Here is a 17,454-nt window from a genome sequence, read left to right on the forward strand (position 1 = left end):
ACAAACCAGCAAATGTTTTCAACCACATAAACTAGAAAACCAAATTGTTTACATTAGTAAGTCCACTGGTCAATGACAGCAAAATACTGGCATATTCACATCCTCCTGTTCTTGCTACTATTTAGGACAAACAAGGAGAAATTCTGCAACTCACTACAAAAAAGATATGGCTGTCCTTCGACTCAAAAACCTAGCAATAAATACAGCTTTGCATCACATGTTGCTCATCATGGGATCTGTGTTGGTGATATCAATACTTTTCTGTGCCACAAATTTCTGACAAAGAGTTACTGATGAATCTCCTGGAACAACTAGAAATTTACATTCACTAGCTAAAATCACCTGAAAACCCCTAATGAACAATTTTAATCTATGCACATTTCTTTCTTCCAGAATTTTCAAGACACCCAGGCATTAAAAAACCAAAAAGGACAATAATAAAACATATGCATCCTCCTGCGTAAGTTACGTTTTCCTAGTCACGTAACTGCTACGGCTTTCTGTATATAATTCACTTCTTAATTACATAGTAAATAACTCACTCTGTTTGTTTCTCTTTTGCACATCTTTTAAGTCGTTTTAGTCTACAAGCACATTGCCAGTATTGGAACACACTTGAATCTAGCAAGCTCCCCTTAAATACATTTTCTGTACTTCTAATGTTTATACTGTAACAGATTGCATCTCAGGACAGAGGTCGTGACGTAAAGTGTATTAACTTTCACATTCGTATTATTTCTAATTACATACGTGTTTACCCTCTGTGAATACGTGTAAAACCAAGTACTGATACATGCTGTGTATATTTGTGTGTAATACTTTGTTGTTGTTGTTGTAGTCTTCAGTCCTCAGACTGGTTTGATGCAGCTCTCCATGCTAATCTATCCTGTGCAAGCTCCTTCATCTCCCAGTATCTACTACAACCTACATCAGTCTGAATCTGCTTAGTGTATTCATCTTTTGGTCTCCCTCTACGATTTTTATCCTCCATGCTGCCCTCCAATGCTAAATTTGTGATCCCTTGATGCCCCAGAACATGTCCTACCAACCGGTCCCTTCTTCTTGTCAAGTTGTGCCACAAACTCCTCTTCTCCCCAATTCTCTCCAATACCTGCTCATTAGTTATGTGATCTACCCATCTAATCTTCAGCATTCTTCTGTAGCACCACATTTCGAAAGCTTCTATTCTCTTCTTGTATTTATTGTACACGTTTCACTTCGATACATGGCCACACTCCAAACAAATACTTTCACAAACGACTTCCTGACACTTAAATATATACTCGATGTTAACAAATTTCTCTTCTTCAGAAACGCTTTCCTTGCCATTGCCAGTCTACATTTTATATCCTCTCTACTTCGACCATCATCAGTTATTATGCTCCCTAAATATCAAAAATACTTTTACTACTTTAAGTGTCTCATTTCCTAATCTAATTCCCTCAGCGTCACCCGACTTAATTCGATTACATTCCATTCTCCTCGTTGTGCTTTTGCTGATGTTCATCTTAAATCCTCCTTTCGAGACACTGTCCATTCCGTTCAACTGCTCTTCCAAGTCCTTTGGTGTCTCTGACAGAATTACAATGTCATCGGTGAACCTCAAATTTTTTATTTCTTCTCCCAAGATTTTAGTACCTACTCCGAATTTTTCTTTAGCTTCCTTTACTGCTTGCTCAATATACAGATTGAATAACATCGGGGAGAGGCTACAACCCTGTCTCACTCCCTTCCCAAACACTGCTTCCCTTTTCTACGGAATCCAAACTGATATTCCCCTAGGTCGGCTTCTACCAGTTTCTTCATTCGTCTGTAAATAATTGGCGTTAGTATTTTGCAGCAGTGACTTATTAGTCCGGTAATTTTCATATCTGTCAACACCTGCTTTCTTAGGGATTGGAATTATTATATTCTTCTTGAAATCTGAGGGTATTTCACCTTTCTCGTACATCTTGCTCACCAGATGGTAGAATTTTGTCAGGACTGGCTCTCCCAAGGCCGCCAGTAGTTCTAATGGAATGTTGTCTACTCCCAGGGCCTTGTTTCGACTCAGGTCTTTCAGTGCTCTGTCAAACTCTACATCCTCTTCCATTTCCATAATATTGTCCTCAAGTACATCGCCCGTGTATAGACCCTCTATATACTCCTTCCACCTTTCTGCTTTTTTTCCCTCTTTGCTTAGAACTAGGTTTCCATCTGAGCTCTTGATATTCATACAAGTGGCTTTCTTTTCTCCAAAGGTCTCTTTAATTTTCCTGTAGGCTGTATCTATCTTACCCCTAGTGAGGTAAGCCTCTACATCCTTACATTTGTTCTCTAGCCATGCCTGCTTACCCATTTTGCACTTCCTGTCGATCTCATTTTTGAGACGTTTGTATTCCTTTTTGCCTGCTTCCTCACTGCATTTTTATATTTTCTCCTTTCATCAATTAAATTCAATATTTCTTCCGTTACCCAAGGATTTCTACTAACTCCCGTCTTTTTACCTACTTGATCCTCTGCAGCCTTCACTGCTTCATCCCTCAGAGCTACCCATTCTTCTCATACTGTATTTCTTTCCCCCATTCCGGTCAATTGTTCAACTGTACCTTCTAACGTACACAGTACAAACGAATTTGGTATAGATTTCACGATTTAGTGCCCTGTATGTACTCAAAACGTAACCAAGTTTCATAAACTTTTCGTTAACGATAGCTAAATCTCCGTCGTTTTCGCCGGCATGTAGCTACACTTGACCTACGATATAATGTTCCTGCAACATCTCTATCAGATGATGAGCCTGCAGTCACTCGGCAACATCTTAATGGTACAATACGTTTTATCAAAAACCCAGAATAGTGACTGGTTGCATATTTATTTCCATATAAAACGTCAATCTCATTCTTTGTGCTCAGCAGAGGGTAACTTGCCTTGGTGAATTCTGTTGCTGATTTTGTTAATTGCTTGTTTAGTGTTAGTTAGGGTGTCAGCTTTAGGTTGATTATATTTTAGGCTTAGCCATTCTGGTCTAAGATCGATTAATGTGCGTTTCCTTGCTTTCCTTTTACTCTTCTTTATTATTTCTGGTGTAATGTTTTTGCCCCTTTTATTCTAAGGTAAGTGAAAAGGGGCGAATTACTTTCTCGTGTGTTAATATTTTGTTAGTTATTAAATCTTGCGTTATGAATACTTTCTTGGTGTCATTTTGTGTATGCACTCCTTTGCCTTAAAGGAATCCATGGTTCGGCTAAACTTTAATTTTTCACTATGATCTTTTCGGGAAACACAAACGATTCTGTGTGTCACCTTATCATTTATGGAACTGTTGTACATTTATCGCAGTTTGAGAGATCTGCAGTAAAACGCTGCGGACATACAGTTAAAGGGAAAAGATAATTACGGCAGAGTCGAAATACCCCTAAGAACCATAGTATTTATCGTATTTAGCTGTTCTACTGGGAGCAATGAATTTCGTAATTTTGTCGCTGTATCTGGTGTGTCAGTTCGTAAAACATTTAAAATAAAGGCCAAAACTAAAAGGTCAGATACTTAATATACATAACAAGGAAGAAAATAGGATCATTAATGATTAGTCACGTGACTTTGTTGCTTGAGACTGAGCAGGCTACCTTACGACATATTTTAAATAAAAACTGCCTGTACATATGACACTTTGAAACTGAAAACAAACTTTAAAGCGATTTTAATATTTTGGTTAAAACCTATTTATTTCAAGTTCCACTTTAATATGGGAAATAAGGCAGTTTGATGGTTATCATCTAAAATGCAGTTATTTTTAGTGTATTCTGTAACATAAAAACATAAAATTCCGGAATTTTAAGTTGCGTTCACCTTAGTAATGGGCTCCTCAATTGGTTTTGAAAAGTGTATGTAAGTTTGGAGGATCTTGGTACCAACAAGCAAGAAATTTATTACAGGGAAGAAGAAGTTATAAGGAGCTCTAGATGAACGGAAACCAGGGTCACAAGAAAGACACTCGGCAGTTCAAGTGTGAGAAGAGGTAAAGTTATGTTTTCCTAATCATTGTCCTTAATCTGTTACAGAAGCTAAGAAGAATTCGACGGTGCTAACTTCAAACGACGTGTGCTTCTGTCAAGGGACAGTGAAGCGGATTGAAAGGTGTCCACGTAGGCATTGTGCTAGTTTTGTTTCTGTTAACTATTTATCTTTTGTGACATTCCCACTGTGTGACTGTTCCTAATGGTGTGCGTTTGCTTTCTGACAGGTTAGTGTAGGCTCCCTAGTTGACCTAGGTATCAACACAAAACTAGTCACATTACGTACATACATGATATACGAGTATCGAAGTAGTTGTGGAACAGTTTAGGTGAGGAAGCCGACGAGAGGTATAAGAACATCATGCATTAATTTCACAATGTTTGCAGGTGTTTTAAGGGTAGATTTTTTTAAATTTCCGTGACTATTTTTTGATGGCATTTCTGAATTTTACAAATGTTTGAATTTACCTTACTTTACGTAGCAGGTAGGAACATATAGTACAAATTTCCTTTTCCGGTTGAGCGAAGACGTCCATTTCCGTGCAGTATTTGGCACCACCTGTATTTCTGTTTCTGTAAAGAGTCGGTGTCACGTGGCCATAAGATTGTAACTCTGTAGCGCCAAAAGGAACTTTCGGTTTGACCGCCAGCGCAAGACATTTTGTATGTATCTTTGCACCGTGAAGATGGATTTTAGCTGACAAAGTATGAAAAAAACTGTCGATTTTTTCCAAACTCTTTCATTTACACTACGGTCATGTTTCGTGCTAATAAGGAGTATTAGAGGTAGACTGTTGCTCTGGGGAGGAGGGAGGAGGGCAGTGTATTAGTATTCTGTAGAGTTTAGGTTAAGAAAATGTTCACTTTGAGTTCAGGGCAGTATTAAGTAAACTATCGGTATTTAAGAGATCCCGTAACAAAGCAGTAGTCGTGGATGAATGAAACTTTGTGGAAACATTTGTAAGGACATGCGGATAATGAGTACAGAGTAAATCAGCAAAGAGTTACGAAAATGTGAGCCCCATCAAGCCTATAGTAAACTGTAAGAACAGCTTAATATCCGAACTCAACGAAAAGTTCTTCAAAATTCTCAAAGAAGCATACACATTCAACAACAACAGAACACATAAAAACACACAACATGTCGAAAACATAACATTTCCTGATGGAGCCACGCTGGCCTCATTTGACATGCAAAACTTTTATTTCCTTGTGCCAATAGATGCCACACCGCAGATAATTATTGCCAACCTACAAAAGCACAAAAAAATTCCACTCACATTACTGCTTGGATTCACATTTTCGCAGAACTGTTTTAAATTCAACAATAAACTCTAAAAACAAACAGATGTCCTAGCAAATGTCTCAAATAATTGCAGACTGTTAGGTGAAATACTTATAAACAATTTAAAAGACAAAGTACTAATTTCCAATGTCCGCCTCCTCAAGAACATCATGTACTACTACAGATACGTAGATGTTACTATCAGTTTAATCAATGGCACAAAATACGACGTTAGTGAGTTGAATCAATTACTCAGCAACTCCCATAAAAATATAAAATTCACAGTTGAATACCAAGCAGGTAACAGAATAAATGTTTTAGAGCTTATCATTAGAATTTAAAAAAAGTCATCCATTTGAAATACATTGGACGACTACCGCAACACATACTACCATCCACAGTGTCTCCCACATCCCACAAAATGGCGGCATTCCGGTACATGATCAATAGAGCTATGCAACTACCACCCTCTGAAGATAAATGTGAACAACAAATTGAAATAATAAAAAAATCACATATTACAAAGGTTGCAACAGTTCCCTAGTAGACACCCTAAAACACTCAACAGTGGCAAAGCAATCACATTACAAAAGACGAAGAGAAAATAACACCTTCGATACAATCCCATTTCTTGACAGTATTTCATATCAGACTGCAGAAGCCTTCAAATCAAAAGGCACAAACTAATCCTCCACCACAGACAACAATATTGAACAGAATTCACATCACAACCGCAACACACGAAATTCATTTTATCATACACGTCTGTGACCCATATCTCAAATTAATACATTTATCCTCCTCCGTCATCCTTGAAAGTTCTGACATCATCATGAGAGTCAGCCTGTGTATACAGGTAAGTCAGGAGGAAGGGTACATTCTTTGACGGGTGATACTACTGGTGATTCTAAACAAACAACTTCTAATGAACATATGCTCTTGTCTTAACCGTCTCCGGGTAAACCAATGAAAACAGCTAGGAACGGGAAAGGTGTAAGTGACGGTAAATTAAGATACTGTTACGTTATGGTTTGTTTAATTGTGAACGTTTCCTCACAGAACATGTTCAAACAGTCCACCATCAACTTCAATGCATATTGCTGCTCTTGTAGACAGGTGTTGTGTCGCCGATCGGAGCTCAGTTTTGCATTCCTTTACCTGGACACACGAATGTAAAATACGAGCGAGAAGTTCCAGCCTTGTGTCCACTCTGCGCTTGTAGACGCTTCTCTTCAGCGACCCCCACAATCAGTAACCCAGTGGGATAAGATCGGGTGACCTCGGTGGTCAAGCAATGACTCCACGGCGACCGATCCAATGACCAGGATACGTTGTGTTGAGATACTGTGTCACTGGCCGTACGCTGCAGTCATGGACTGTGCGGCTGGTCGCGGCGGATGTTCGAGCCCTCCCTCGGGCATGGGCGTGTGTGTTTGTCCTTAGGATAATTTAGATTAAGTAGTGTGTAAGCTTAAGGACTGATGAACTTACCAGTTAAGTTCCATAAGATTTCACACACATTGAAAACACTGGCCGTACGGAATGTGTAGGAGCTCCGTCATGCTGAAAGTACGTACGATCTCGTGCTGCCAAAGGGATATCCTCCACGTATTCTGGTAACACATGCTGAAGAAACTCAAAATACCGCGTTCCGATAAGACGGTTATCTAAAACAACTGGACCAATGAGTTGATCATCAATGATACCGCATCACACGTTGACTGAGAAACGTCGTTGAAAATTCGTTTCCACAGTAGCATGCACATTTTCACTTCCCCATACATAAGAGTTGCACGTGTTGTTAATTCCGTTGCGGGTAAATGTCGACTCATCAGTGAACGGAAAACGTGGAATTAATCTATCATTGGCAATGATCCATTGACAGAATTCTTGCCGGACGGTAGCATCTCCTTCATGCAGATACTGTACACTCTGCCGATGAAAGGTATACAGAGTGCTCGTGTACTGTGCGTGTCACTCGTGTTCGTGAAATACCAAGTTGGGCAGCAATTCTTCTATAGCTAGTAGTAGGGCTGCGTTCCAACACTTGAAGAATGTTCTCAGTTTCATTAAGAGTTCGTTATTCGGGACGTTCAGAGACAACATTTACCCTGGGAAGCCCACCACGCTCACGCAATCGATGAAACACCCTGCTAAACAGCGTGCTATCTGGCACTCTGCGATTCGGAAATCCTTGTTAGTATTCTCGCACAGCACCTCTGGAATTCCCATTGGACAAACCATAGACAAACACCACGTCAGCATACTCTGCATGCGCGAAGATCCGTGACATTTTTACTACATAAAACTGTATTCGTAGTTCACGTAGCAACACTGTAGTAGCGTGCTATACGACAAGCACTGTCGGACTGAGACCTGAGGTAAACGACGGCATCATGCGCAAGTGACCTACGTACTGACACAGTTTGAAAGGACGACGCTACACGTTTCACGTTCCTAGTAGGAGGGCTGTTTTTTTTAAGTAAGGGCCGTTTTTATTTTAAATAAAAGATACAAATACTTTTGTAAAAAAACTTCTATTTTCTGCTTCTACACACTGTTACCTATTTTGCTACATAGTTGCCTCTTCAAAGAATTTGGCCGCCTTCTCCGACAGCCAAGAGTTCGCGGCCGCTTTCACTTCATCATCGTCACTGAAGCGCTGCCTGCCAAGATGGTGTTTCAGGTACCGGAAAAGGTGAAAATCACTTGGAGCAAGGGCGGGGCTGTATGGTGCATGGTCCAAAACTTCCCAGCCAAAAGAATCAATCAAATCCCGAGTCTTTTGAGAGGTGTGAGGCCTAGTGTTATCGTTCAGGAGCAAAACTCCTTTTGTCAGCATGCCGCTCCTTTTGTTTTGAATTGCTCTGCGGAGCTCCTTTAGAGTTGCACAGTAGGCATCTGAGTTGATTGTCGTTCCTCGTGGCATAAAGTCCACTAGCAAAACACCGCGCCGGTCCCAGAACTCAGTTGCCATAATCTTGCGCTTTGACAGCGTCTGTTTGGCTTTGACATTGACGGGTGAGGTTGTGTGTCGCCATTCCATCGATTGTCGCTTGCTTTCGGGATTGATATGGGATTCCCATGTTTACAGTCACAATTTGACTCAACATGTCATCCCCTTCTTCCTCGTAACGAATCAAAAGTCCAATGAAGTGGCAAATCTCTTCCCTTTGTGGTCCTCTGTGAGGAGTCTGGGTACCCACGGAGAACACAGTTTATTAAAGTTTAGGTTTTCAGACACAATTTTGTACAAAACCGATCTTGAAACTTGTGGCAGTTCCAAAGAAAGAGTGGAAATTGTGAATCTTCTGTCCTCACGAATCTTTGTTTCGACTGCAGCCACCAAATCATCAGTCATCACAGAGGGCCGGCCTGAGCGTTCTTCGTCATGGACGTTTGACGGCCCTTTTTAAACTCTCTAACCCATTGACGCACTTTACCTTCACTCATTGCATTGAAGCCATAAACTTCTGTTACCTGACGATGAATTTCTGCAGCTGATAGGCTTCTAGCGGTCAAAGAACGTATCACTGACCGTATCTCACACGCGGCGGGCGTTTCAATAATCGTAAACATTATAAAGTCGCACAGCGATGCGTTCACGTCAGCTACAGAGCTGCAACTTGCACCAGTGTGAACGGGAAGGATGCCGGCAAGTGGCGCGGTGGCTTGTTGCGGAGTCCGCGCGAACTACGGGACTATACGCGCGAACGGCCCTTACTTAAAAAACAACCCTCGTAGTTTTCATTGGTTTTCCCGGAAACGGTTACGGAAAGGGCGTGTGTTTCTTATGAGTTTTTTGTTCAGAATCACCACTAGTATCACACCTCAAAGCATGTGCTTTCGTCGTGACTCACCCTGTATAGAGATTTACAGGAGGCGGCGTCTATAACTGTGGCGCTCCGTAGCCTCGTTGGGATGCAGTTTTCAGACAGGGGTTCGTATGTAAAACATTATGTACAGGGTCCCCTCTACAATCTCTAGAGGTGTGTGACATGAACTGTAAAACACCCTGCATATTTCCCAGGTATCATAGGCGTTATTATCATTTTGTTTTTCTTTAATACTGTAGGCTATTTCTGCATTCTGTGGCAGCCAATACGCGAAGTACCTGTGTTTCAGATCAGTCAGGTGATGTTTATGAATGATAAATAGACGCGTTGTACTGCCTGAACGGACTGAGTTCGCACCTGCGTCGCGCTGACTGGCCGAGGGCTGCTGCCGCACGGGGGCGGCGCTGTACGCACGCCTCCAGTCGTAGCCGCCAGGGGCGCAGTTCGGGACACGCAGCGAGCTGCGTGTGGAGCACAGGGCGCCCCCACCGCCGCCGCCACCGCCGCCACTGCCGCCCCCGCAGCCGTCCAGGTCTTCCGTCTCTGTGACGGGCGAAGCTGAGCACGCGCTCTTCTTCCACGGGAAGCGCTGCCGGAACTCGCGCTTGAACCTCTCCTGCAGAAGTCAGTCAGCTGTTTAGATGCGATGCATACGCCACTTGAACGATTTTTAATTACATTATTATGGATCAATGGCGAGAAATTCGTATCAGTCTAGAATAAACTTTCTGAATAGGAACGAACTAGTAACGGTGTTCCACAGGGTTCAATTCAGGGACCACATTTGTTCTTGATGATGTACATGATGTTGGAAAACTCCCGTTACAAGCTCCTACTACTTGTAGAGGGCAGTGAATGCATATAATTCTGAACAGGAACGGTTTCAAATTAGATGTGCAACACTTCCACATCTGCTGAGGGAAAGAAAAAAGACTCGGAGTTTCTTGTCCTTGTATGAAATATAGCAGACAGGATGACAGTGCGCTGCCTGACAAAAACAGTGAAGCAGTCAGAAGACAAGGGTCGGATGTCACGGTAGCAATGCACACGTACACACCATCGGAAGGCATATAAACGATTAGAGCTAAAATTCCCTGTGACAGGTAGAAGTGCCACCAGAGCGCCTTAGTATGGCTTGTGTTCAGTGTTATTCCCAGCTCTCCTAGCATATAAAATAGGCGTGAATAGTGCCAGGTGTTGAGTGATCACTAGGGAGGATACGAAGGAGCCACATACTCTTGTGGGACAGGTTATCAGCATCTGCTAAAGTTTGAAAAAGGCATCATTGGCGATCTACATTTAGCCAGCTGGTTGATTAATTCTATATTCAGTTCCATGGCTCATTCGGAGTGGCAGTGAACCGAGCACATCGTAACCCCTTTACATCTGAGGCTACCGACGGAGAACGAGTTATGGACTCGCTGAAAAATTTTGCGTCATGTTCCACCATTGGTCAGAAAGTAGCAGCAGTCAGGCTGGGGAATTACCATCACAAGTGAAGACTGCCATTAACACCACAACACAAATGGCTGTGGTCACAATGTAGCCGTGTTCTCGAAGCATGGGCTACTACGAATGACGCAGCATTGTGTTCAGTTACGAGACGTGGTTTGTGCTACCCCGTATCGCCGTCTTAGATGCGTACAGCGGGGAGAGGTGCTATTCTTTCAATGTTTTGGAGAGGCGCGACGGTGTTACTCCACGCATTTTGGTGTGTATGTAGCTTTCGGGCATTACTTCAGGTCACAGTTGGTGGAATGACGAGGGATCTGGTGGCGCAACAGTACGCCACGGAAATCCTGGGTCCGTATGTATTACCTCTCATGCGGTAATACATTTTTCAGCAGGACAGACGGGACACGGTTTTACGAACTACTTGTGTAATGTTGAATGACCCCCATGGGCAGCAAGGTTCCGAAATTCCACTCGATAGAACGTCTTCGTGTCTATCTCGGTCTTAAACTCCGTCCCAGTGCAAGTATCCGGATATGAAACATCAGTTACAACTGTCTGTTGGTTCAGAATAGGGTAAAACGGCCTTACGGCACCCTTCCGAACCATGTTAGTGCATGTATCCCGATCACACGGGGCGCAACGTCATATCGATACACAGACTTCTACTGCCAAGTTGTTTTTAAATTTGGCTCCATTTTCTAATCACTGAAATATTAACACATACCTTCACAAATCAAGATATTCCCTTTAGTTTCCTTCTCTCCTCCTGGGTGCTTCACCCTTTTGTGAGGAATGATTTTCTCCGTTAGACTGATAAACCACAAACAGTGGAGTTCGTCGATGATGAAAGCATAATCATCAAACCCAATGGAGATGCAAAATTAGAAGGAATAATGAGTGAAATAATTAAGAATATTAGTGATCGACTGCCAATATATATTGTGACAGTTATTGAACTATATGAATAAAATGTAAATTACTTACAAACTACGGCATGCACAAACTTTATTCAACATGTAGACGTCACTACAGATACTTCAATTTAGGTTCTGAAATGTTCGATATGTCTACCATCATTGGCGATGGTGTGGCGCTAACAAATAGTGAAATTCTGCATGATCCTCTCAACTGTCGGAAAAATAATACTGCAGATGACCTCCTGAATGGCTGGTTTCAGCTAAGCAACGGTTTCGGGGGTTTGCTGTACTTCCTGTATGTAATATACCACACAAAAAGGAGCCTCTTAAGGCTCACCGTAGACCACATTAATTGTAAAGAGAACAAACTTGTCCGGTCAATTTTGCTAAGCAGAAAGATGTGTGTAGTATTCATACTTTGTCCTTATAGTGTAGGATAGTGACACTCAGGCGATCCTTTGTTGTGTAGACAAATAGTGCCTGGTTTAAGGGCCATCCTAAACACTCCACATTACTTTTCCGTCCACAATGGAACATAAGAAATGAGCACCGGAAATATCCAATTTTCTTTGCGCGGCGTTTTGCAGTATATTACGTAGGTATCTTATCTACAGGGTGTTACAAAAAGGTACGGCCAAACTTTCAGGAAACATTCCTCACACACAAGAAAAGAAAATATGTTACGTGGACATGTGTCCAGAAACGCTTACTTTCCATGTTAGAGCTCATTTTATTATTTCTCTTCAAATCACATTAATCATGGAATGGAAACACACAGTAACAGAACGTACCAGCGTGACTCCAAACACTTTGTTACAGGAAATGTTCAAAATGTCCTCCGTTAGCGAGGATACATGCATCCACCCTCCGTCGCATGGAATCCCCGATGCGCTGATGGAGCCCTGGAGAACGGTGTATTGTATCACAGCCGTCCACAATACGAGCACGAAGAGTCTCTACATTTGGTACCAGGGTTGCGTAGACAAGAGTTTTCAAATGCCCCCATAAATGAAAGTCAAGAGGGTTGAGGTCAGGAGAGCAGGGAGGCAATAAAATTGGTCCGCCTCTACCAATCCATCGGTCACCGAATCTTTTGTTGAGAAGCGTACGAACACTTTGACTGAAATGTGCAGGAGCTCCATCGTGCATGAACCACATGTTGTGTCGTACTAGTAAAGTCACATGTTCTAGCAGCACAGGTAGTGTATCCCGTATGAAATCATGCTAACGTGCTCTATTGGGTCATCAGTCCCCTAGAACTTAGAACTACTTAAACCTAACTAACCTAAGGACATCACTCACATCCATGCCCGAGGCAGGATTCGAACCTGCGACCGTAGCAGTCGCGCGGTTCCGGACTAAGCGCCTAGAACCACTAGAGCACCGCTGCCGGCCCCAACGACTCGCCTTGCTATTGTTCACTATCAGGTCTCCATTCATATTCAGCAGACGCCCATGAATGTCTGTGATGCTTTGGTTTTCCAATAAAAGAAGCTCAGTGAAAGTCTCTGCCTGGAAAGTACCTCCATAACAGACACTATTTTGAAGGCTACGAATAGCGCCGCCACTTAGCGGAGCCTCATGAAACTATAGGAGTTGAAGTGGGAATACTCCAAAATGTCCCATAAAGAATTAAGCATTTTTTCAATGGAAAGTGGCCCAGAAAAATAGATTGTTGCCATACTTACTGAATACCCCTCGTAGAGAACGCTATCCTATTTCTTTCATAAGAGACTTGTTCGTTTCTTCCACTTACTCTGAATTCGAAAATCGCAAAATAAAATTAAAAAATCAAACCAAGAATATTTCAGGCTCCAGCTACAGGTTAGAGGTCACGTATTTTGATACTGCGAAGAAAGCATGTTCCTACTGTCAAAACAGTGTTTCACAAACTCAACTGTAAAGCAGTTCGCGATCGGACGCTACACTGCTCCATTGGGACAAGAGAGAGAGACAAAAACCAGTGCGCAGGTAAGTTTAATACCCATTTTTTCAGACAGCGTACGGTCAGAATTGTGGCCAACTATTCGCGTGGAATTGATTTCTAGGGGTGATAAATTGCAAGTGCATTTTTTTGTTCTTAAAATACGAGATCTAGTTTGTAATGTTTCTTTGTTAGTCATTCATTTGCCTATTCTACTTCTGTGGTTACGTATTTCATTCCGCTTCAGACCTAGCACTACAAATTTAAACAGTGTGTTAGGTTCCCGTACTTCACCACTGATGTTTTTGATATTGTCATAATCTTGCATTGATCCAGTTGTAAGGGCGTCTGCCATTCAGTAAGCCAAGTGAAAACAGTAAGCAATTATACATTAATTAACCATTCCACGACCGTGAATTTCTGTACGCAACAGCATCGTCTCGTCAAGAGATGTATTAATTTGCGTAAACGGCAAAAAGGTGGGAATTTAAGGAGATGGGACCTGGATAAACTGAAAGAAGCAGAGGTTGTACAGAGTTTCAGGGAGAGCATAAAAGAACAATTGACAGAAAGGGGGGAAAGAAATACAGTAGAAGAAGAATGGGTAGCTTTGAGGGATGAAGTAGTGAAGGCAGCAGAGTATCAAGTAGGTAAAGAGACGATGGCTAGTAGAAATCCTTGGGTAACAGAAGAAATATTGAATTTAACTGATGAAAGAAGAAAATATAAAAATGCAGTAAATGAAGCAGGCAAAAAGGAATACAAACGTCTCAAAAATGAGATCGACAGGAAGTGCAAAATGGCTAAGCAGGGATGGCTAGAGGACAAATGTAAGGATGTAGAGGCTTATCTCACAAGGAGTAAGATAGATACTGCCTACAGGAAAATTAAAGAGACCTTTGGAGAGAAGAGAACCACTTGTATGAACATCAAGAGCTCAGATGGAAAACCAGTTCTAAGCAAAGAAGGGAAAGCAGAAAGGTGGAAGGAGTATATAGAGGGTCTATACAAGGGCGATGTACTTGAGGACAATATTATGGAAATGGAAGAGGATGTAGATGAAGATGAAATGGGAGATACGATACTGCGTAAAGAATTTGACAGAGCACTGAAAGACCTGAGTCGAAACAAGGCCCCCGGAGTAGACAACATTCCAGTGGAACTACTGACGGCCTTGGGAGAGCCAGTCCTGACAAAACTCTACCAACTGGTGAGCAAAACGTATGAAACAGGCGAAATACCATCAGACTTAAAGATGAATATAATAATTCCAATCCCAAAGAAAGCAGGTGCTGACATATGTGAAAATTAGCGAACAATCAGTTTAATAAGTCACAGCTGCAAAATACTAACACGAATTCTCTACAAACGAATGGAAAAACTAGTTGAAGCCGACCTCGGGGAAGATCAGTTTGGATTCCGTAGAAATACTGGAACACGTGAGGCAATATTGACCCTACGACTTGTCTTAGAAGAAAGATTAAGGAAGGGCGAACCTCCGTTTCTAGCATTTGTAGACTTAGAGAAAGCTTTTGACAATGTTGACTGGAATACTAAAGGTGGCAGGGGTAAATTACAGGGAGCGAAAGGCTATTTACAATTTGTACTGAAACCAGATGGCAGTTATATAAGTCGGGGGGCATGAAAGTGAAGCAGTGGTCGGGAAGGGGGTAAGACAGGGTTGTAGCCTCTCCCCGATGTTATTCAATCTGTATATTGAGCAAGCAGTAAAGGAAACTAAAGAAAAATTTGGAGTAGGTACTAAAATCCTGGGAGAAGAAATAAAAACTTTGAGGTTCGCCGATGACATTGTAATTCTGTCAGAGACACCGAAGGACTTGGAAGAGCAGTTGAACGGAATGGACAGTGTCTTGAAAGGAGGATATAAGATGAACATCAACAAAACCAAAACGAGGATAATGGAATGTAGTCCAATTAAGTCGTGTGATGCTGAGGGAATTAGATTAGGAAATGAGACAATTAAAGTAGTAAAGGAGTTTTGGTATTTGGGGAGCAAAATAACTGATGATGGTCGAAGTAGAAAGGATATAAAATGTAGACTGGCAATGGCAAGGAAAGCGTTTCTGAAGAAGAGAAATTTGTTAACATCGAGTATAGATTTAAGTGTCAGGAAGTCATTTCTGAAAGTATTTGTATGGAATGTAGCCATGTATGGAAGTGAATCATGGACGATAAATAGTTTGGACAGGAAGAGAATAGAAGCTTTCGAAATGTGGTGCTACAGAAGAATGCTGAAGATTAGATAGGTAGATCACATAACTAATGAGGAAGTATTGAATAGGATTGGGGAGAAGAGAAGTTTGTTGCACAACTTGACCAGAAGAAGGGATCGGTTGGTAGGACATGTTCTGATGCATCAAGGGATCACCAATTTAGTATTGGAGGGCAGCATGGAGGGTAAAAATCGTAGAGGGAGACCAAGAGATGAATACACTAAGCAGATTCAGAAGGATGTAGGTTGCAGTAGGTGCTGGGAGATGAAGAAGCTTGCACATGATAGAGTAGCATGGAGAGCAGCATCAAACCAGTCTCAGGACTGAAGACAACAACAACACGTAACAAAGCAGAAGAATCACTTCGAAATGGCTACATTGTATTGCATTGAACTGCAGACTTAGCAACGACGGGGAGCCTTCGTCCCTGCAGTAGCCCTCATTAGTACACAACACCACAACATTCTACAGTAGTCCACTCACCCCACCGCGGCCTCACACCGAATCCTGAGTTATTGTGCGGTTTGGCTCCCAGTGGACCCCTTCAGAAACTTCTCACACCAGACGAGTGTAACCCCAATGTTTCCGTGGTAGAGTAATTATAGTGTACGCGTACGTGGAGAAAGTATTTGTGCAGCAATCGCCAACATAGTGTAAGTGATGCCGAATAAGGGGAACCAGTCCGCATTCGAGAAGGCGTGTGGAAAACCGCCTTAAAAACCATTCACAGACTGCCAGCCGAGCGGTTCTAGGCACTACAGTCTGGAACATCGCAACCGCTACGGTCGCAGGTTCGAGTCCTGCCTCGGGCATGGATGTGTCGGATGTCCTTAGGTTAGTTAGGTTTAACTAGTTCTAAGTTCTAGGGGACTGATGACCACAGCAGTTAAGTCCCATAGTGCTCAGACCATTTGAACCATCCACAGACTGACCGGCACACCGGACCTCTACACGAACGCAAGCAGTGCGTTAAACGGGCCGCAGTGACTACATACGAGAGGTTCTCTGTTACATCGCTGAGGTTGTTGGCGACGGGACACAAAACATGAGAGAGTCGAAGCCGACCGACTTCCACTAACCCTGGCCGATCCAAAACTAAGGAGCGTTCGTTCATCTCTTTGTGAATATACTGTAGTTGGATACCATACAAGTTAAAGTGAATCAATGTACCGTTCTTTGGGACTGCTGGATTCTTTTATGACATATTATTTTTGTAATTCCTTGGATTGTTGAGAAACGCATGAATCATTGCTTGAGGTTGTGTGGACTGGTTTTGGTTGCTGTGTCTTATTTACCTAATTAGCTTATCGTTGGGAAGATTTTTGTCGGTCTTTGGGACCGTTTCAGCGGTTTATGACGTTAAGATCCAATTTTAAAAGAAAATATTATGAAGCATAAACTAGACATTATTCATTTAACAGATTTGTTTCTAAGCTGAATGAAGTGATCTTGTAGTTACAAGATGACAATCTAAATTTCATTCACAAATCCATCATTTCAGTTTTCTCGCTAGAAATAAACTAATGAAGCAAAACGTTAGACAGCGCGAATTTTCCCAGTTTTTCAATTTGTCACAGACAAACTGCCACGATGATTACATTTCAACTTACGTCCCACATTTAAGTGTTTTTCATACAGACTTTGAAAATAGGTTTGAGGATGTTTTTTGGATGGAAATACTGCTGTTGGTCATCAATCCATACAATTATATGGAAGAAAAGGATCCCATATTACAAGATCAGTATAAGCACTAGTGAAGAACTTGAATCCAAATATTGATAATATACTAATAGCCCTTCAGACTC

General features: G+C 41.9%; 1 protein-coding gene across 1 annotated transcript in view; it reads right to left on the reverse strand.

The window, feature by feature from the left end:
• The window catches only part of LOC126284291 (prolactin-releasing peptide receptor-like), an 842,768-nt gene that overhangs the window by 25,150 nt on the left and 800,164 nt on the right, over nt 1–17,454 (reverse strand). Inside the window, exon 9 of the mRNA XM_049983121.1 lies at nt 9,477–9,735. Coding sequence (XP_049839078.1) covers nt 9,477–9,735 — 259 coding nt within the window. The remainder of the gene's footprint in view (nt 1–9,476; nt 9,736–17,454) is intronic.

This window comes from Schistocerca gregaria, chromosome 8 (genome assembly GCF_023897955.1).
Source record: "Schistocerca gregaria isolate iqSchGreg1 chromosome 8, iqSchGreg1.2, whole genome shotgun sequence".
Taxonomy (NCBI): domain Eukaryota; kingdom Metazoa; phylum Arthropoda; class Insecta; order Orthoptera; family Acrididae; genus Schistocerca; species Schistocerca gregaria.